Source organism: Dama dama, chromosome X, assembly GCF_033118175.1.
Source record: "Dama dama isolate Ldn47 chromosome X, ASM3311817v1, whole genome shotgun sequence".
Classification (NCBI taxonomy): domain Eukaryota; kingdom Metazoa; phylum Chordata; class Mammalia; order Artiodactyla; family Cervidae; genus Dama; species Dama dama.
In genome coordinates, this window is record NC_083714.1 from 77,592,914 (window position 1) to 77,615,208 (window position 22,295).

A 22,295-nucleotide genomic window follows, 5' to 3' on the forward strand; every position below is an offset into this window, starting at 1 on the left:
TTTTCATCTTTCATTGAGGAAAGCAAATAGAAGCATAAATGATCATAGCATTGAGTTTAGTGTGGTGATTATACATCAAAGTGTTGTACAAACTTTGAGAGGAGAAATATGGAATGTGTAACTAAATTCATACTTATTTTGAGCTATATCTTATTTTTCATTTTTGTTTAATGTACTCTCTTGAGACCCACTTTGTGCTCTCTTGGCTATGTTATCCTTGACTCTGCTTTCTTAATTTTCAGAGGACATATATATCAGGAGTTCTTTTCTATACACTCTCATTAAATTCTAATACTGAAGCCCTCTGTTGACTGTTTTTGGAAACACTGAATGCTGTTGTTGAGCAGCTTTCTTTTCCTTTGTAGGAATGCTGACCATGTAAAACTCCTTAAATTTGATTTCACCATTTAGCAATGCTGTACTTGATATTAGCGTAGGGTATGGATGACCTTGGCCAGACATGTCTGTAACCAATAGTCTGAATCTAATTACTTCTGCTAGTGTTCTTCTGAACTTCAGCTATCTCACTTACTAGATTTCCTGCTATTACTATTTCATGGAGATATCTTTTTTTTTTCCCTGATATCAGGAATAACTGTACCTTTCGCAGGTATTTGGAAGTTAGTAATGAATAGTATGTTAAACTCAGGGTGAGGTGACTGATTCTTAACACCATTTGTCATTAAATAAGAAAATCGCTGAATTTCATATTTTAGTATGTCCCATTTGCAAGATGGTAGTGGTAATATTCTAGATATTTAACCTCCACTAATCACATGCTAGTTGCTATGGGGATAAAGAGATGAATAAAACATGAATCTTGCCCTTGTATATAAAGATTACAGGCTCTAAAGTCATGTAGGCCTAGATCTGTGCCCTGGCTTCCCCACTTACTAGTTGAGTGAACTTTAGCAAGTTGTTTAACCTCTCTTTGCTTCAGTTTCTTTATCTTTAAAGTGGGACACAACAGCACCTATCTCATTTGGTTGTTATGAGTATTAATTGAACAGATAAAGTGTGTAGAATCCATATAGCAAGAGCTTAGTACCTGTTAGCTAATAGTAGTTATTAATGTAATTGGATACTTTAGAATCCCATAGAGGAGATATATTAGGAAGATCTTCTGTGTTATGCTAAGGAGTTCAGATTATAATTAATGGTAGTTCAGATTATAATGTAGTTTTTTACACTTGATCTTAGCCAAAAGGCCGAGAAGTGATTATAATGTAGTTTTTTTAATTTATTTTTTTATTGAAGAATAATTTCTTTACAGAATTTTGTTGTTTTCTATTAAACCTCAACATGAATCAACCATAGGTATACATATATCCCCTCCCTTTTGAATCTCCCTCCCCGTCCCACCCCTCTAGTTTGATACAGAGCCCCTGTTTGAGTTTCCTGAGCCATACAGCAAATTCCTGTTGGCTATCTGTTTTACATATGGTAGTGTAGTTATAAACGGGTGAATAACAAGATTAGATTTGTTACTTTTACATTCCATTTCTGTGATTAGAAGTGATTTGGAAAAAGCACTGTGATGGGAAGAGATTCTTTACCTGCTAAATCAGAGATTCTGTAATCTTTGTTTCTATTTCTGCACTATTCACACACACTGAATTCTTCCATCATCCATCACTTATTCAGTCATCCATGCACAGTTGTCATCTGTGTGCCAGGCACTGGAGGTATAGCACAGTACAAGACAATCATGGTCTTTGTTCTCATAGAGCTTAGAGTCTACTGGGGTATCAATATGCAGATCTGGCTCTGTCCTTCCCTATGTAAAAAGTTTCAGTGACTTTATATCACTTCAGAATGAAGTCTAAGACCCTTTAACGTGACACGTGAGACTCTGGGGTCTGACCTTTGCCTGCCTCTCTCAGTTCATCTGTCTTCTCTCCCTATTTGGTCCCCTGTACTTCTCTTACTTGCCTCTGTTCCCCTGCAAGTGCTGAGCTTCTATTGAAATGTTATTTGCTTGCTTTAACTGGTTTTAACTGCTTTAAAAGCAGCTAATGTATCACTTCCTCCAATGAACATTCCCTAATACTCTGCTGCTCCCCCCACCACCAAACTTTCACCTCTTAGAACAGTGCTTGGTACATGCTTGTTATGCCACATACTTATGTTTAACAAATGAACTACCAGTGTGCTAACAATCCATTCATTGTCTTATTAGATTTAACAAGAGTCTAGGGCAGTGTCAGTGGAGATGTTGAGGAGAGGCTAGTTTCAAGAAGTCTTTATAAGGTGAAATCAAAATTGAGTAGCAGATTAGATGTGGGAAAAGAAATTCTAAGCTAAGGAAACTCTGGTAACTGCTGGTCATGCCATTAACTGAGACTGGGATTCCAAGAAGGGAAGCAGGTGAGGAGCCATGAAGAATTCAGGTTTGGGGCATGCTAGGTTAAAAAGGCATTTGGAATCTATCCAGAAAAAAAGTAGATAGTAGTTAAAGACGTGAATACAGAGCTTTGGATTGATTACAACAAAGAGCCATAGGTTTGGAGTTATAATCATGTTTGAGACTGTTGGAGTAGATATTTACCCAAGAAAAATGAGTAATAGGTGTTTTGGAATAGTTTCATCGAAAAGGTGGCATTTGAAATAATATGTTTGAGAAAGCTCAAAAGGGCGTGGTGAGCAGGGGAGATTATTTTGTCTCCTTCAGTTACTGGGAATTCTAATTCCTTTAATTAATGTATTTTCCTTTTAATGATTTCACGTGTGATTTATGTATTCCTTATAAAAGTAATTGGGATATTAACCTGAAGATTATAGAGAATGGATAGCTGTTTTAATATTATTTTTATCTCCTGGACCAAATTCCAGATAAAGAGTTTTCATCTTGCTGATTCCCTTCTGTCTTACCATAATTTTGCTATTTATGCCCTCGTCTTATTGAACCAAGAACTGTATAACTGTTGTGATTTGTTGATTTAGAAAGCTCAGCTCTAGAAATGTTCTGTCTGACTTCACTGATTCTTATGATCAGCTTGGTTGTTGCGCTCTGTAACTGAGAACTCCTATCATGTTCCTCCTCAATTTACTATTTATGGGGCTCAGCAAGGTCCTCACCTAAATCCAGAATGCTGTTAATCTTTAATGGCTTCCCCAAGTTCATGTTAGAGGGGTGAACAGAGTCTATTTTAATGTCTCATTTTGTTGTTTTCCATTACTTGAATGTCATTTTTTTATATTAATCTTTATATTGCAGAGTCTAAGTCTAGGTCCCAAATCTATTTTCTTCCTTCATTGTTCTCCCAATTAGGCCTAATATATGACAGTAAGTATGTGAGGGGAAAACAAATCTTATCACTTACTTAAATATGTCTTGTTTTGAACAGCTTTACTCAGGCCTAGAGCCTTAGTACTTTAGCATGAGACTATCAGGTAAGTTGTGTTGTTATCATCTATGAAGCTGACTAGGCATATGTGACTGTCACCTCAATTTCTGTAGAAATCAGTATTTTTTTCTATAGCAATAATCTTGACTTTCCACCTAGGATAGCGTAAAGATACAACAGTAGCTGTGACACACTCCATGGTGATTCTTCCCTGGGATTTGGGAGTTTATCAGAATCTCCAGGGGTACTTATAATTTGAAAAAGTCCCCCAGGTGTGATTCTGATTTGCTTCCTTCTCCTTCTCCTCCTCCTGTGAGAATCACTTTTTAATCCAGAAGCTTCAGCATAGATAGGCACATTTATTGGCATATTATCCTTGCATAGTTGCTCTCCCCAGTGTCCATACCCATCCTTCCCTTCTGAGTGATCCCCAGTAGTGCTAATACCATAACTTCTGAAAACACTGTCTGCCTTTCACCAAAGCTGTAGCTATCACGAAAGCAGCCCGGTTAGTGTTTGGAAACCTACAAGCAAGGAGGTCTCCACAAGCTTCAGGGCCAGGTTTAATTATGTGGTTTACTTAAATGGGAGCCCTTTGCAAAGACTTAGATTGGAGTCCAAGGTTTATACTAACATCACTCCCTCTTCCAATTTGATTCCAACATTTTATGGTGAAAATATTAAACTCTACAGCAACATGGAAAGAATTTCAGGGTGATCACCTGTGTATCCACAACCTAGATTCTACAATTAACATTTTAACACGCTTGCTTAATCATATGTCTACCCAAATATTTATCCTTCTGTTCACCTATTCACCGTTTTTTAAGCATTTCACAGTAAATTCCAAATAGCAGTATAATTTCCCCTAAATACTTCAGTATGCATATTATTAACTGGAGTTTAATATTTGTTTATAGCTTTTTCTTCTGATGTAAAATTTACATGTGGTAAAGTGCCCAAATCTTAAGTGCTCATTATCTGAGTGTTGACAAATGATAAAATCTGTATAACCCAAATCCTTGTCAAAATACAGGAGATTTTAACACCCTCTTTTTTTCTGCCCAGATTATTCCCTCTTGACTTTCTATAGTCTCTGAGTTAAAGGTAAGAAAGAGGCTTGTCAGTGTTTCCAGGACAAATAGGGACTGATGCTTCATGATGGATCGACAGATTTCTCTTTTTCCCTTGCCAAAGTACCTTGTGTTTTAAATTGTGTATGAATGTTTTAAAACAGAAGACTTGAAGGAATTCTCTGGCAGTCCAGTGGTTAGGGCTTGGAGTTTTCACAGCGGGGGCCCTGGTTCAATCCCTGCTTGGGGAACTAAGATCTCACAAGCCACATGTCATGGCCCAGAAAGAGAAAAAAAATTTTTTTAATAAAAACATAAACCAGGAAACTAACTTGCCTTTCTGATTTTAAGTACTTATTTTTAAAAATAGATATAAATACTTTTGTTAGTTAAGTATTTTATAAAGCAGGAGCTCCAGTTTGATGAAATGTGAGGCTATATGCATAAAAATATAACTGAGAAAGAGAAAGGAAGTAGAAGTGAGATGGGGAAAAAAAAATCACATAAATATTGATATATTTATTAATATGTAGTCAATTGATTAAAAATATGTGTATCCAACATCACAAGATATAGTTTAGCCCGATGGCAGTGTCATGCTATTTATTCAAGAATATCAGCATATCATAATCTGCCTTTAGGACAATACACATTAAATTCCTCTCACTATTGGTCTTGAGTATTTGTCATTTTACTGTTAATGCCTTTATGCCTCGCAAATAGCTCTTTTTTAAAAATAGCTGTTATTTAGGGTAGCATATTTTAATTTATGCTAATGTACTTTAAATATGGCATCCATTTGATATTACTTGTTTGTATTTTATGAGGAGTAACACATAAGTGTTTTTCAAGTAAAATAATTCTAGTCTCAAAAGGAAAGCTATGACAAAGTAAATTGTGTTATTTCCATAATAAAAATATATAGGAAACATGCAGGTATTTGCATATAGTTCCTGAAATATTGCATACTGTCTTTGTCAGTGCTGGTAAATCCATTTCAAGGATGTTGCCCTTAGTCCATTAGTTTGGATAATGAGCCCTATAAAGTACATTTATAACTTGTGGCACTGCAAGGAGATGGATTCTAATTTTCATCCTTTTATCTAGACACACTGAGAGAAGGTCAATGGAGGGTACTATATGATTCATTGTCCCAACACATATCAGATGACAGAGACCTGATAATGTCCATGCATAAGTGTTTTCTTTATTTGGAAACAACACTTGAAAGACATCTTTCTATGATCATCCTCTGAAGTAAATTGAAAACAGATATTAAAAATGCTCTATCCCTCCCCCCGTGTTTTTTGGTTTAAAACATTATCACACTTGTTGCAAGATAGCTATTCTTGAACAAAAGAGAAAGAGACACTTAACAGAAAAATAAGCCTTTCGTGGCTTTTATAGGCTGTGAATGATATAACAAGATACTTAACTTTTCCTCCCCCTTTTCTTAGATCTGTTAAGAAAAAAAAAAGAGCCTATTTTCTAAACAAAGAAAAATCTTCTATGTTCCTAAACATTAGAAAAGCTTATAGCATAATAGTTGTCCTAACTTTACTCTTACTATTAATAGCATTCAAAATAAATATTTAAGTTCTAGTCCACACTTAATAGTTTAAAATGCTTCAAAATAGTGACAAGAATATATATCCGGCAATTTAGTGTAAGTTTTGTGTCAGAAATGTGTACTTGTGGGCAATTTTAAAATCTTTTCACAAATTAGTTTTAGATTCAGGATTGGTAGCTAGCTGATTATGTTTGTTTTCTTTATTATGTAAACATCAATGAGAACTTTTTTCTGTGCTTATCTTCTTTGTAGATGTAAAGCAATCATAGATCAGTATGGTCAGAGAATAATCTCTAAGCATTTCCTTGTGGAAGACAGTTATTTGTCTGAGAACACATGCTCACATGTGCAATACAGGTAAGGCACCCCTCCAGCCACTCTACAAGGGAAGGTGAAATTTAGGGAAATTCATCTGTGTGGTTACATTGACAATTCTGTATGGTCTGTTCTTCAAGTAAGATGCAAATGTATACCAAACCAAAGATACATTCAGTTTGTTACCACTGTTCTCTTATAAGGTCTGGTTTGAGGGGAACCTAGCCTAATGTTGACTCCATTGCATCAGCGGGGGTCTGTCTGTGGGTCACATATTCTCCTTTCCTGAGCCAAGAAAAGATTAAAGCAGAACTTGATTTGGTTCGGGGAGGTGACACTTTTATCATGACTTAAGTCTTTCAAACATACCTTATGGTGGTCATATAGCTATATAAATGAGATTTATCCATGGACTCTGAGTCACTGATTAACTTTTCTGCATTACAGGCAGATCTCCAGGGCAGTCTTGATTACAGATAGATCTGTTCTCAAAACAGATTCAGATCAACAGGTAATTATAGTCCTGTACTTGTTGGTAACATGTTGCTAACTTAATCTACATGGTAATATATTGTAAATTAATATAGGTGAAATAAAATATATTAAAAAATATGTTCTAGTAATATATTTAATACATTTTAAAAATACATAATGGCAATTATGTAATAATTTTGGTTTCTTAGAGATTTCCTTCCAGTGGAACAACTAATTGCATCTTATGTAACAGATTTATTCTAGGAATATTGAAATCATCCTAGTTTTTTTTTTTTTTACAACTATGGAATTGAAAATATATTATTATGGGAAGAAAAGCGTTTAGAAACATTTAAAAATCTTGGATGAGTTGAGGATGATATGGTTAGGTCGCATCACTGACTCAGTGAATGTGAATTTGACCAAACTCTGGGAGATAGTGAAGGACAGGGAAGCCTGACATGCTGCAGTCCATGGGGCTACAAAGAGTTGGACACGACTTAGCAACTGAACAACAACAACAACAAAAATCTTGAAGGAAAAGGCTTAATGGTAACCAGTCCTATAGCAGTGGTGGTAAGTTCACTGTTAGAGGCCTAGTGTGAATGAGCATCAGCATACATTTTCACTTCAGGCTTTCCTCATCACCATGGTTCATTTTGGTACCCTCTTCCTCCTCATAACCACTGATTCTATCAGTGGAATCTTTATACCTGTGGTTTTTCCTTAATCTGAACACATAAATTCCAAAAGAATGCCCTCTTCTCCTTCTGACAACAGTTTACAGAACTGATAAAATGAGCTTACTCAGTAAGCGTGAATGTCAGATCTAGCCTGTATGCTACTGCTTAAGATAGGTTCTGAAATTTCCTTAAGTTGGAAACTTTCTATTTTATTAGACAAATATGTTAGTTTTAAGTGTGAGTGCAAATTCTTTCATTTAATCATTCAACAGAGAGTGAGTACATTTCACATGCCAGCCAGTGTGCTAGATTCTGAGGAGATAGTGCTGACCATGATAGCATCTGTCCCCTCATAGCTTGCAGTCTGTAGGATAGAGATTGTCTGTTGTTGTTTAGTCGCTAAGTCATGTTCGAGTCTTTTTCGACCCCATGGACTATAGCCCACCAGGCTCTTCTGTCCATGGGATTCTCCAGGCAAGAATACTGCAGTGGGTTGCCATGAGCTCCTCCAGGGGATCTTCCTGACCCAAGGATCGAACCTGTGTCTCCTGCTTGGCAAGCAGATTCTTTGCTACTAATTACTCCTTAAGAATAAGGATGTAGATCCCTCAGGGGGAATGAGGCAGGCTGGGACCTGGGACCCTTTGCTGCAGTGCTTGCACCTGGACACACCTCTCCTTGATCAGCAAAATACAGAGAGACTATATGGGACTGTGTTCATACACAGTTGGGGCAAATTCTGGACCCCCAAAATACAAAGAAACCAAAAAACCCAACTGCCACTTTTGAAGAGCCTGGAGCAAACAAAGGGTGTTGGGAGCAAAAGCAGGGTACTGAGCATGCCCCCTGCACACAACGAAGCATAGGGATGGACAAGCAAAACACCTAAGCCACTTCTCTGGCCACGTATCCTGCATTGCAGGTAGATTCGTTACCGCCGAACCACCAGGGAAGCCTGCAGATACAGATACAGACAGATAAATAGGAAGGGCAGTTCAGCATGGCAAGTGTGAACAAGAAGTTGTAAAATCGTAGCACTCATAACACTGTCCTGTAATTACCAGTTTACTTGTCTATCTCCCAGTAAACCATAAGCTTTGTGAATGGGTTGAAGAGTGACAGAGGCAGAAAAGTGAAGAAAGCAAAGAACTTCTGAAGAAGCTAAGCTGGGAAGAGTAAGAGAGAGGACAGTGATCTCTGCTGAGGGATGTGGAAGTGAAGAGGGCATTTCTTTGAAGTGTTACAGTATATTTCAGCTGTTGAGAATGGGGCCAGCAGAGGACAGGTTGAAGATTCCCAGAAGAAAAGGAAGATAACTGATGCAGCAAGGTCCAGATAAAGGCTAGGGGGGATGGGATTCAGAGAATTGGTGAGAAACATTGTCCTTAGATGGGATATATGACACTTTGAAATAAGAGGGTGAATGCATGAACACCTTGAGCTGCATGCAACAAATTTGGTAATTAATTTTTCATTTTTGTTCTGTTACAAATATTTTCTAATTTTCCTTTTTATGGCTTCTTAGATACACCCATCATTTAAAAAAATGGACATTTAATTTCCAAATATGTGTTTTTTTAAATTTTATGTATTCATTTATTTTTCGCTATGCTGGGTCTTTGTTGTTGCATGTGGGCTTTCTCTATTTGCGGTGAGTGAGGGCTACTCTCTAGTTGTGGTGCATGGGTTTCTCATTGCTGTGGCTTCTCTTGTTGTGGGCCGTGGGCTCTAGGGTACAGGCTCAGTAGTTATGGTGCATGGGCTTAGTTATCCCACAGCATGTGGAATCTTCCCAGACCAGGGATCAAACCTGTGTCCCCTGCATTGGGAGATGGATTCTTAACCACTGGACCACCAGGGAGGTCCTACATGGGGTTTTTTAAGTATCTTTGATATTAATTTCTCATTTATTCTCTGCTTTATTCTCTGCATTCACCGTGCGTGTTTTTTCAGTCTTCTAACTTCATTGAGGCTTTCAATGGCTAAGTCAAAGATCTCTCTTGGTAAATGTCACATTGTGCTTAAAAATATGTGGCTTATTTCCAAATATCTTTTGATATTGATTTCTGGCCTGTTTTCACAGTGATAAAAGAACAGACTCTGTGTGATTTTAATACCTTTAGACTATAAAATTTTTGCACCTTGTTTTATGTCCCTGGATATGTTCCAGTGTCTCCTAGTTTATAGTCTGAGGGAACTTGAATAGAATTTGTATCTTGCTGTTGTGTGAAAATTGTATAAATCTTAATTGTGGTGAATTAGTTCATGGTGCTTTTCCTTCTACTTTTCTGTATATTCATTTTCTTAATTTTTAAGAGTTTGATATTGAAACTCCAACCAAAAATCTTAATTTATCTACTTAAATAGTTGTAATATAAAGTAGAACTGTATGTAACTTTGTATATTCCATATCTCCTATAAATGTATTATCATTCTTTCATAATTTAAAAAATAAAGAGAAAAAATCAAACTAACACAGAATAAAAAAATTTTTTAAAGGGAAAAAAAAAGTGAATCTGGGAACATTTGTAGACTTGGGAGTTCCCATCTGATGGGTTCTGTTTACTTTTTAAAATTACAAGGTGAGGTCATCTCCTGAGAATAGGGGTGTGGGAATGGGTCAGAGCTCAAGGAAAGGAGTAAAATAATCACTGTGGAAAGTGACCTGTCTCATGGTCAAATGACTGGGCAGTGTTGAGGGGTCCAGCTGAGTCTGGAGGTCGTAGGTTTACAGTAACATTAATCTGCTCCCATCCTTTCAGCTCTTTCATTCTGTTACCCCTTCCTAGCCTGCTCACTGACATGTTAAGAGAGACCTACAGTTCCTTGTTCTGTTTCCTCCCAGATTACCAGCTCCCTCCTGCCCTCTTCCTTTTCCATGTCCTAGACCACATGGTAGATCTTACTAACTGCTCTTCCTTAAAAACCTTCAATTCCCATGTAATGTTCTTCTGTATCCACAGAGGAAAGTCCCATCCCTGGATGAAGCTCAGATCTGCACTTGGAGCACTAAGGGCTGATTGGGAAACTATACATCCAGATAGACTGGCACCACCACAGTGTTGGTGGCACCAACCTCATCTAGCAGAACCCTGAGTACCTACCAACAGTTAGCTCCTCACTGGCCTCAGACAGCTCCCTCTCACCTCAGAGCTAGTCTTAAGTTTTCACTGTTTTTACCCACCCTTAGTCCTCTAACTTCTCCCCCATCACTTTACTAAGAAAAGTAAGGACACCTACAAAGCTCAGTGGCCCTTGATCTCCTGCCCCACCACCCACAACTTACATACACGAGCATAGAGACTAATGAGGGGGCTCCCCCTCCTTATCCAAGGCCAATCCCTTTTACAAGCACCTTTGACACACACATGTGCCCACACCACCCAATATGCCTGCTCTCTCTCCTACATCTTCAGCCTCTCCCAACTATTGGCACCTTCCCCTCAACCTGTACACATGTATTAGCATTTTCTGTTCCAAAAATTAAAATAAAAAAAAAATGCTCTTTGAGTCTGTACCTATTTGCAGCTAGTATCCAATCTCTCCCCTGCCCTTATCAATATTTTTGAGATGGTATCTCTGCTTGCTGCCTCCAGCTCCTTACCTCTCATTACTTCTAGACCAACCTGGCTTCTATTATCAAATTCCTACTACAGCTTCTCTTCATAAGTTTATTAATAACTTCATATTAGTCAGGACCACAGGACATTTTTGGGTTTTGTTTCCTAAGTATTTCTGGTATGTTTGACAGTGTTGACAATTCCCTTTCTCTTGAAACTCTACTCCTTTGGCTACCATGACACTTTGTTCTCCTGGTTCTCCTCATAACTCTCTGGCTATTTCCTCTTGACTTCCTCTGTGGGCTCTATCCTCTTCCTAAATATCAGGCCACCTCAGGGTTCTGAGTATAGTCCACCATACCTCTTATTCTGCATGCTTGCCACTTGACTCCATGTACTTTTATGATTTCCAACTCTGCATAGACTTCCTTGTCTATATCTCCTGGGACTGTTAGCCCAAAGGCCAAATTTCCTACTGTACATCTATCCCAAGGACCCCTCAAACTGAACATACTCAGGGCTGAACTCACCATCTTCCCTCTCAAAACTGCTCATCCAGTGCTTCCTACTTCCATGAAAGCACTGACGTCCTTCCAACATCTACTCCCATCTCGGACATGTCGTGAACCTCTAGGTCCTGGTCAGCATACTTCCTTGAAGTTGCCCAAGTCTGCTTTCCTCTCAATCCTTCTTCTAACTGCTCTGGTTTCAGAGCTCATCACCTCTTCCATCTAACTGATCACCCTGCCTCTCATCTTGTCTCCTTTAAATCTGTCCTCTTACACAGCCATCAGAGATATCAGTCTAAAATGTATATCTGGTGTGCTGTTTCCTATATGTTTTCTTTTTTCTCTTTCTGAATTTTTGAATCATAAATAAATTGATGAGACTTAGAGGAAAGAGTGGTGTGATCACTCACCTAGAGCCAGACTTCCTAGAATATGAAGTCAAGTGGGCCTTAGGAAGCATCACTACAAACAAAGCTAGTGGAGGTGATGGAATTCCAGTTGAGCTATTTCAAATCCTAAAAGATGATGCTGTGAAAGTGCTGCACTCAATATGGCAGCAAATTTGGAAAACTCAGCAGTGGCCACAGGACTGGAAAATGTCAGTTTTCATTCCAGTCCCAAAGAAAGGCAATGCCAAAGAATGCTCAAACTGCCACACAATTGCACTCATCTCACACGCTAGTAAAGTAATGCTCAAAATTCTCCAAGCCAGGCTTCAGTAATATGTGAACCGTGAGCTTCCAGATGTTCAGGCTGGTTTTAGAAAAGGCAGAGGAACCAGAGATCAAATTGCCAACATCTGCTGGATCATTGAAAAAGCAAGAGAGTTGCAGATAAACATCTATTTCTGCTTTATTGACTACGCCAAAGCCTTTGACTGTGGATCATAACAAACATTGGAAAAGACTTCAAGAGATGGGAATACCAGACGACCATACGTGCCTCCTGAGAAATCTGTATGCAGGTCAAGAAGCAACAGTTAGAACTGGACATGGAACAACAGACTGGTTCCAAATTGGGAAAGCAGTACTTCAAGGCTATATATTGTCACCCTGCTTATTTAACTTATGTGTAGAATACATCATGTTAAATGCCAGGCTGGATGAAGCACAAGTTGGAATCAAGATTGCTGGGAGAAATATCAATAACCTCAGATATGCAGACCACCCTTATGGTAGAAAGCAAAGAAGAACTAAAGAGCCTCTTGATGAAAGTAAAAGAGGAGAGTGAAAAAGCTGGCTTAAAGCTCAGCATTCAGAATATGAATATCATGGCATCTGGTCCTATCACTTCATGACAAATAGATGGGGAAACAACGGTAATGGTGACAGACTTTATTTTTTGGGCTCCAAAATCACTGCAGATTGTGACTGCAGCCATTAAATTAAAAGACGCTTGCTCCTTGGAAAAAAACTATGACCAACCTAAACAGCAAATTAAAAAGGAGAGGCATCACTTTGCTGATAAAGTGCTAAAGGTCCATATAGTAAAAGCTCTGGTTTTTCCAGTAGTCAGGTATGAATGTGAGAGTTGGACTATAAAGAAAGCTGAGTGCCTAAGAACTGATGCTTTTCAGTTGTGGTGTTGGAGAAGATTTGAGAGAGTCCCTTGGACGGGAAGGAGATCAAACTAGTCAATCCTGAAGGAAATCGGTCCTGAATATTCATTGGAAGGACTGATGCTGAAGGTGAAACTCCAATACTTTGGCCACTTGATGTGAGGAACTGACTCATTGGAAAAACACTGAGCATCCCAAAGAATGCTCAAATTACTGCACAATTGCACTCATCTCACACACTAGTAAAGTAATGCTCAAAATTCTCCAAGCCAGACTTCAGCAATCCATGAACCGTGAACTTCCAGATGTTCAGGCTGGTTTTAGAAAAGGCAGAGGAACCAGAGATCAAATTGCCAACATCTGCTAGATCGTTGAAAAAGCAAGAGAGTTCCAGAAAAATGTCTATTTCTGCTTTATTGACTATGCCAAAGCCTTTGACTGTGTGGATCACAATAAACTGTGAAAAAATCTGAACAGGGTGGGAATACCAGACCATCTGACCTGCCTCTTGCGAAACCTGTATGCAGGTCAGGAAGCAATAGTTAGAACTGGACATGGAACAACAACTGGAATCAAGATTGCCAGGAGAAATATCAGTAACCTCAGGTATGCAGATGACACCATCCTTATGGCAGAAAGTGAAGAGGAACTAAAAAGCCTCTTGATGAAAGTGAAAGAGGAGAGTGAAAAGTTGGCTTAAAGCTCAACATTCAGAAAACTAAGATCATGGCATCTGGTCCCATCACTTCATGGGAAATAGATGGGGAAACAGTGGAAACAGTGTCAGACTTTATTTTGGGGGGCTCCAACATCACTGCAGATGGTGATTGCAGCCATGAAATTAAAAGATGTTTACACCTTGGAAGGAAAGTTATGACCAACCTAGACAGCATATTAAAAAGCAGAGACATTACTTTGCCAACAAAGGTCCGTCTAGTCAAGGCTATGTTTTTTTCCAGTGGTCATGTATGGATGTGAGAGTTGGACTGTGAAGAAAGCTGAGTGCCGAAGAATTGATGCTTTTGAACTGTGGTGCTGGAAAAGACTCTTGAGAGTCCCTTGGGCTGAAAGGAGATCCAACCAGTCCATCCTAAAGGAGATCAGTCCTGGATGTTCACTAGAAGGACTGATGTTGGAAATGAAACTCCAATACTTTGGCCACCTGATGTGAAGAGTTGACTCATTGGAAAAGACCCTGGTGCTGGGAGGGATTGGGGGCAGGTGGAGAAGGGGACAACAGAGGATGAGATGGCTGGATGGCATCACAGAGTCGATGGACATGAATTTGAGTAAACTCCGGGAGTTGGTGATGGACAGGGAGGCCTGGCATGCTGTGCTTCATGGGGTTGCAAAGAGTCGGACACGACTGAGCAACTGAACTGACTGAACTGAACTGAGAGGAAAGAGTAAGTGTTTGTTTAGGTAAATTTTATGAAAGCGTTTTCAAGAATTGAAGGAATTACCTTTTGATGGCTTTTATAATCTCTCTGTGATTTAAGATATTTACCTTTTCAAGAGTTGAGACAGAAGGCACTGTAGTAGGGGGCCTGATTGTACGTGATAGTTGTCCTAAACAAAAGAAGTACTTAGATGTTGGTCCAATCCTTAAGATACCTTTTCAGTTATATACATGTTTTTAGTCTTAATTGTTTGATAATAATTGTGCAATGTTAGGGGCTTCCCACGTGGCACAGTGGTAAAGAATCGTCCTGCAATGCAGGAGACAGGAGATGTGAGTTGGATCCCTGGGTTGGGAAAATCCTGAAGGAGGAAATGGCAATGCATTCCAGTATTCTTGCCTTGGAAATCCCAGGGACAGAGGAATCTGGTGGATTACAGTCCACAGATTCTTAGAGTTGGGCATTACTGAGCACGCATGCACACATTTAATCCATGTTTTAGTGGCTCCTCTCTCTTTAATGCTTCAGTACAACATTTTTTATCATAGCAGCAAAAGGAGTTGAGGAATATGGAGAACACTGTTTTTGAGACATTGTAAATCTCCAAATGTATATACAGGTAGTGATAGTAAGGTCATGATTATCAAAAAAAAATTTATTTTCAGAACATAAAAGCATTTCCTCTGTTGGCTATCAATATGATGTTGCCAGTTAAAATCTAAACATAATGCTCACAGGTAAAAGTACAAGTAGGGCTTTACTTTTTGGCAATATTTCCTATGCAAAACAATACATTTTCCTCAGATTGAAGATTAAACTCAGAATTGGTATTGATGCTTTTGGTTCTGTAGAGAAATATTTACCTGACGGTTATTTAAAGTTTTTAAATATAAAGCCATATAGCATATTAGTGGTGCCTAGCACAGCATACTGCATATTAATGGAGTCCTTAAATTAATTTGAAGCCATTCATTTTGAAATATTTTGGTATTTGTTTAGCTATACTTTAGTATATGTTGACATATGCTTTGCTTATTTCAGTAGCTTTGCAATTTTTTTTTAGGTTACATTTCAAATTTTTAGTACTCTATAACTTCTATTTTTAGCCATCATGAATAATCAAAATTAATTAATGTGCTGTGATTGAAACAATGAAGTGCATACAATCCAGAAATAATGAATTGTGCCTTTATTGTGCCTTTGGTAGGGGGCACAATAAATTGTTTAAGCCTTTGGAACAAAATGAAGTAATTAATCACATCTTTTGAAAATATGTAGTAAGTGAAAGATTTAATTAATATTAAATATATTTGAAATATTCATTGTCCATGAGTTTTAGGACTGCAATATGTATCATATATAAATATATCAATAACTTGACACATGTGCATGCTTTATGTTTCAAATTTTATTCTAAAATCAGTCCCACCAGCTAAAGTTTTTTCAAACATCAGTGAGTGTTTGAAAAAAGACGCTCAGTTTGCTCTAATGATAAAAGAATGAAAATGAGATCTAACAGCTATGTTTGATATTTTGTTTCTGCTCTTTAGATTTCCATTTTGACAGTGCCAGCAGAGGAACCAGGAACTTTTGCTGTTCGAGTCATTGAGTTATGTTCGTCAACAATGACATGCATGAAAGGCTCATGTAAGCACAATAGAGTCTGGTAGTTTGTCTTTTGTGTTTGTTTAGGAAGTAAAGGGCGGAGAAGGCAATGGCACCCCACTCCAGTTCTCTTGCCTGGAAAATCCCGTGGACGGAGGAGCCTGGTAGGCTGAGGTCCATGAGGTTGCTAAAAGTCGGACACAGCTGAGCGACTTCACTTTCACTTTTCACTTTCATGCACTGGAGAAGGAAATGGCAACCCACTCCAGTATTCTTGCCTGGAGAATCCCAGGGACGGGGGAGCTTGGTGGGCTGCCGTCTATGGGGTCATACAAAGTCCAGAGTCGGACACGGCTGAAGCGACTTAGCAGCAGCAGCAACAGGAAGTAAAGAGGGACAGCAATTCTTACAGTTGTCAGGATTGTATTAATAGAGTTTTGCTACATATATATTTTTTTAATTCATAGTATTTGTTCACATCATGTAAGTCATACAATAAGTCATTTCATACCTTCCCCTTGCCTGTGAACATTTCTAAAACTAAATCTTCACATGCACCATTGTTAAGCTATCTATCTGTTCTTCTACCTGTGTGTGTCAAAATTTCTGTCTCAGCACTGTCAGATATCATGCCGCCTACAACATATTTCTTAAAGATGTTTCAGTAAGTAAAATAAGCAAGTGTACATTGGCCATCACTATGCCTAGACCTAAACTGTGTGTTCATAGGGATTATTAAGAACAGCTGACATTCCCGATTTGAAGTATTCATAATCTTACTGCACATCCAGTGAAACAAGACAATATTAACTGAGTGCACTGTGTTCTGGTAGGCATATCAGGGTAGCTAAAGATGAATACAATATAGGGCCTGAACTTGGGGGACTCACAGTCTAGTGGGACAGATATGACAAATACAGAAGTAGCTGTAAGAGGCAGATTATTAAAATATCACAAGAGAGATACTAACAAATTAGACTCTAGATAGTCCTAGAAGGAAAACATAACAGTATCATCAGTTATGATTATTTTAAATTATGTAAACTTATATTGAGTTTTACTGCAACTGTTAACATGAATTATGAAAATCCAAAGACTAATCTGATTTGGCCTAGTCAAGGAATATTTGACTATGCTTACAAGTGTAGGACTGTTGCTTCCTAAAAAATGGTAAAAATATGGTCAAAGAGAAGTGGGAGCGTGATGCCAACAGGGAGAGGCAAGCAAACTTACCCAATATTGCTATAATCCTAAACTTCCATTTGAAAAAGTAGCTCAAGTTTTTCTCCTTTTATAGTGATATAGGTAAATGTTTACCATATTATTTCCCCCCTATTATTTTAGCCAGTTTTTTTGTGTGTATCAGTTTATCTATGTTAGCATCTAAAATATAAAACTGCACTCATTTTGAATTTTATAAATTGCATTTATTTTATGTTTGTGAATATTTTTTAAAATTTACTCTTATAGATTATTTTTCTATGTGAAATATTTTATATTCCCAGTCTTAATAATATATATTCACTGTTGACAATTTGGAAGATGTAAAAAAAGTAAAGTTAGTATATCCTTCTCCTTAGAAATGATAAACACTTGATTATGTTTGTATTTTTTAGATGTGTATGCATATATATTTTCATTAGAATGCAATACTATTTATATACTGTTTATAACCTGCCTTTTAAAAAGACTTTAATACAGCAAAAATCTTTTTGTAATTCTATGATATAATTTTCAATGATTGTGGATATACCATTTTTATTTAATCCCATGATGTTGAGATTGTTTTGAAAAATTTTGCTTAATAGTCCTATAAAAAACCAGCCATTTTTATAAGTAAATATTTATGAGCATCAGTTGTTTCTTGTAAGATTTTTTTGAGTGGAATTATTGGGTCAAAGTAGTTTTTTTTAATTTTAGAATAATTATGGATTCATAGAATTTGCAAAGATAGTACACAGAGGTCGCATGTGTCCTTCATCTAATTTTTTCCATTAGTTAAATTTTACCAAATTATAGTGCAATATCAAAACCAGGAATTTGACATTGGTACAATGTGTGTATGCTTTTGCCATATAGATAATGTTTTTTGGTTTTCTCTCAAGTCTACATTCAAGATTTTTCTCCTTAGTCTTCGAGTTATAGAATTTTGATTATGATGTCTCTTGGCATTTATTTCTTTGGATTTATTCTATTTGAAATTTATGCAGTTTCTTGAATCTGCAGGTTTATATCTTTTTTTTCAAATTTGTGAAATTTTTGTCTTTTATTTCTTTGAGTATTTTTCAGCGAACATTCTTTCTCCATCTGGGACTTCTATGACATGTCTATTAGATCTTTTCTTTTTTTTAATTAATTTATTTTTTTTATTGGAGGCTAATTACTTTACAGCATTGTAGTGGTTTTTGCCATACATTGGCATGAATCAGCCATGGGTGTACATGTGTTCCCCATCCTGAAGACCTTCCCACGTCCCTCCCCATCCCATCTCTCAGGGTCATCCCAATGCACCAGCCCTGAACGCCCTGTTTCATGCATCGAACCTGGACTGGTAATCTATTTCACATACGATAATATACATGTTTCAATGCTATTCTTTCAAATCATCCCACCCTCGCCTTCTCCCACAGAGTCCAAAAGTCTGTTATTTACATCTGTGTCTCTTTTGCTGTCTCGTATATAGGGTCATTGTACCATCTTTCTAAATTCCATATATATGCGTTAGTATCCTGTATTGGTGTTTTTCTTTCTGACTTACTTTACTCTGTATAATGGGCTCCAGTTTCATTCATCTCATTAGAACTGATTCAAATGCATTATTTTTAATAGCTGAGTAATATTCCATTGTGTATATGTACCACAGCTTTCTTATCCATTTGTATGCCGATGGACATCTAGGTTGCTTCCGTGTCCTGCTATTGTAAACAGTGCTGTGATGAACATTGGGGTACATTTGTCTCTTTCAATTCTGGTTTCCTCGGTGTGTATGCCTAGCAGTGGGATTGCTGGGTTGTATGGCAGTTCTATTTCCAGTTTTTTAAGGAATCTCCATACTGTTATCCATAGTGGCTATACCAGTTTGCATTCCCACCAACAGTATAAGAGGGTTTCCTTTTCTCCGCACCCTCTCCAGCATTTATTGTTTGCAGACTCTTTGATAGCAGCCATTCTGACCGGTGTGAGATGATACCTCACTGTGGTTTTGATTTGCATTTCTCTGATAATGAGTGATGTTGAGCATCTTTTCATGTGTTTGTTAGCCATCTATATGTCTTCTTTGGAGAAATGTCTGTTTAGTTCTTTGGCCCATTTTTTGATTGGGTCTTTTATTTTTCTGGAATTGAGCTGCAGGAGCTACTTCTATATTTTTGAGATTAATTCTTTGTCAGTTGCTTCGTTTGCTATTATTTTGTCCCATTCTGAAGGCTGTGTTTTAACCTTTCTTATAGTTTCCTTCGTTGTGCAAAAGCTTTTAAGTTTCATTAGGTCCCATTTGTTTATTTTTGCTTTTATTTCCATTATTCTGGGAGGTGGGTCATAGAGGATCCTCCTGTCATTTATGTCAGAGTGTTTTGCCTATGTTTTCCTCTAAGAGTTTTATAATTTCTGGTCTTAACATTTATATCTTTAATCCATTTTCAGTTTATTTTTGCTTGTCAGTAAAGCTTTTGATTTTTCGAGTTTGGATTTTAGCCTCCTGCCTCTTGCTTTCAGTCTTAGTCTTACAGTAGCCTCAGGACTTCTCCATCCATATAGCACAGATGATAAAACATCTAGGTTAATAGTGAAAAAATTCTCCACAGTGAGGGACACCCAAAGAGATTCACAGAGTTACATGGACAAGAGAAGAGGGAGGAGGGAGATAGAGGTGACCAGGAAGAAAAGAGGAGGTGTCAAAAGGAGAGAGAGCAGTCAAGCCAGTAATCACATCCATAAGTGAAAATGGATACTGAAGATTAGATTCTTAAAGGTTCAGTTCAGTTCAGTCGCTCAGCGTGTCCAACTCTTTGCAACCCCATGAACCGCAGCACACCAGGCCTCCCTGTCCATCACTAACTCCCGGTGTCCACCAAAACCCATGTCCATTGAGTCGGTGATGCCATCCAACCATCTCATCTTCTGTCGTCCCCTTCTCCTCCTGCCCTCAATCTTTCCCAGCATCAGGGTCTTTCCCAGTGAGTCAGCTCTTTGCATCAGGTGGCCAAAGTATTGGAGTTTCAGCTTCAGCGTCAGTCCTTCCAGTGAACACCCAGGACTGATCTCCTTTAGGATGGACTGGTTGGATCTCCTTGCAGTCCAAGGGACTCTCAAGAGTCTTCTCCAACACCACCGTTCAAAAGCATCAATTCTTCAGTGCTCAGCTTTCTTTATAGTCCAACTCTCACATCCATACATGACCACTGCAAAAACCATAACCTTGACTAGACAGACCATTGTTGGCAAAGTAATGTCTCTGCTTTTTAATATGCTAAGTTGGTTATAACTTTCCTCCGAAGGAGTAAGCGTCTTTTAATTTCTTGACTGTAGTCACCATCCACAGTGATTTTGGAGCCCAGAAAAATAAAGTCAGCCACTGTTTCCACTGTTTATGCATCTATTTGCCATGAAGTGATGGGACTGGATGCCATGATCTTAGTTTTCTGAATGTTGCGCTTTAAGCCAACTTTCTCACTCTTCTCTTTAAAGGTACAAAATTGATAACAGATACCAAAAAAGCAAAGATTAAAAATCTAGAGTAGAGGTTAGACTCTGAAAAATACAATATTAAAAATGCAAAGCAAAGTCAATCAGAAAAAATGTAAAAAAAATATGAAATTTGCTTTAAAAATAAGGAATTTTTTTGCAATGTAATAATAGGTTATAAAAATGAAAATTAAAGGGGTAATAAAGAACTTAAAATTTAAGAAAAATTAAGAAATGATAATAATTAAAATATATCTAGGAGTTTCTCTGGAGTTGTTGAGGGCAATGTGGGGTCAGTTCAGTTTCAGATAGTTCTTTGTTACAGCTTATACTTCTCAAGGTCTGTAGGTTCCTTCCAATGCTTAGTCGATGCTAACTACAGGGTTTTTATCTGTTGTACCTGTCACTTCCAGAGCAGTTCCCTCTTCTTTGTTTATTTTGGCTTTGTCCGTTTGCAAGTCTCTTCAGTGTCTAATTTCTGCCCTGACACAAGGGGGAGAGAAGATGATCACTTATTTAGGCTTAGTTGTTCTGTTGTGTTGTGGAGAGGGAGGAAGCCTGCAAACATATATCACTGGCATGTTTGGGGAGTGCTCGCAATGTATGGGCCACACTGGGTTTGCCCCAGCGCGCAGTGTGTGTGCTTTCCCGGTCTACACTGCTCAGCCTCCAGGTTACTCTGCAGAGGAGCTCTCCAAAGTGGGCCCTGGGTTGCATGCACTTCCCAGGTCTAAGCTGCTCAGGTTTAGGTTCTCGGGTACTCCACAAAGGCACAGACTCAGTTAGGAATGCATTTTGTCCCCTTCTCTGGTCCGGGCAGCTCAGGTGACCAGGTGCTTGGCCAACTCACTGTCCCAGGTGGGCTGTGCATCTTAATCACCTCCCAGGTCCCAGCCCCTCCATTTCCTGGGTGCAGAGCAAGGGTGCTGTCTGAGGTGTGCCATGTGTCTCCTCTGGGGAGCTGATCTCTAGCTGTGACCCTCCTGGCAGGTATCAACAGTCCAGGAGCCCAGGAAGACTTCGGAGCAACTGTGAGCAACTGGGAGCCTGCTCACAGTTTGGTGGAGGATGCTGTCTCTGGGGCCAAGATTGCCCCTTGCCTTCAGGCTCTAGTTGTAGCCTGCCTGCCTCTCTGCCTCTGTCAGGTGGGCGGGGCCTGTCTGCAGCTGGCTAGCTCTCCTTTGGTATTCGCTCAGTCCTTTGTTCTGTGTGCAGGCCAGGCTGTGCCTTAGGTTAGAGCTTATCATAGGAAAGTGTTCTCTCTCTCTCTCTTTTTTTGTTTTTTTCTCTCTGACTACCCCACAGTTTGGGTTGCTATCTCACGTTAGTTCCCTCAGATTGTCCTCAGGGCATTCAGGCTGGGTCCTAACCCTAAGCGTGCAACTGGTGCCTCCCTGTTCAGCCCCTGCTCACTGGTGGCAGGTGTGAGCATCTGGGCCACATCTCTGCTAGAAGTTGCCATTAGGCGCATATTCTGTGTTTTTGTTTTTTTTTTCCTCCCAATTATGTTGCCCTCTG

General features: G+C 38.5%; 1 protein-coding gene across 1 annotated transcript in view; it reads left to right on the top strand.

Annotated features, from left to right (window-relative positions):
* CHM (CHM Rab escort protein) overlaps positions 1-22,295 on the top strand; it is a 233,557-nt gene that overhangs the window by 168,842 nt on the left and 42,420 nt on the right. Inside the window, exons 10-12 of the mRNA XM_061137379.1 lie at positions 6,243-6,347; positions 6,753-6,816; positions 16,040-16,136. Coding sequence (XP_060993362.1) covers positions 6,243-6,347; positions 6,753-6,816; positions 16,040-16,136 — 266 coding nt within the window. The remainder of the gene's footprint in view (positions 1-6,242; positions 6,348-6,752; positions 6,817-16,039; positions 16,137-22,295) is intronic.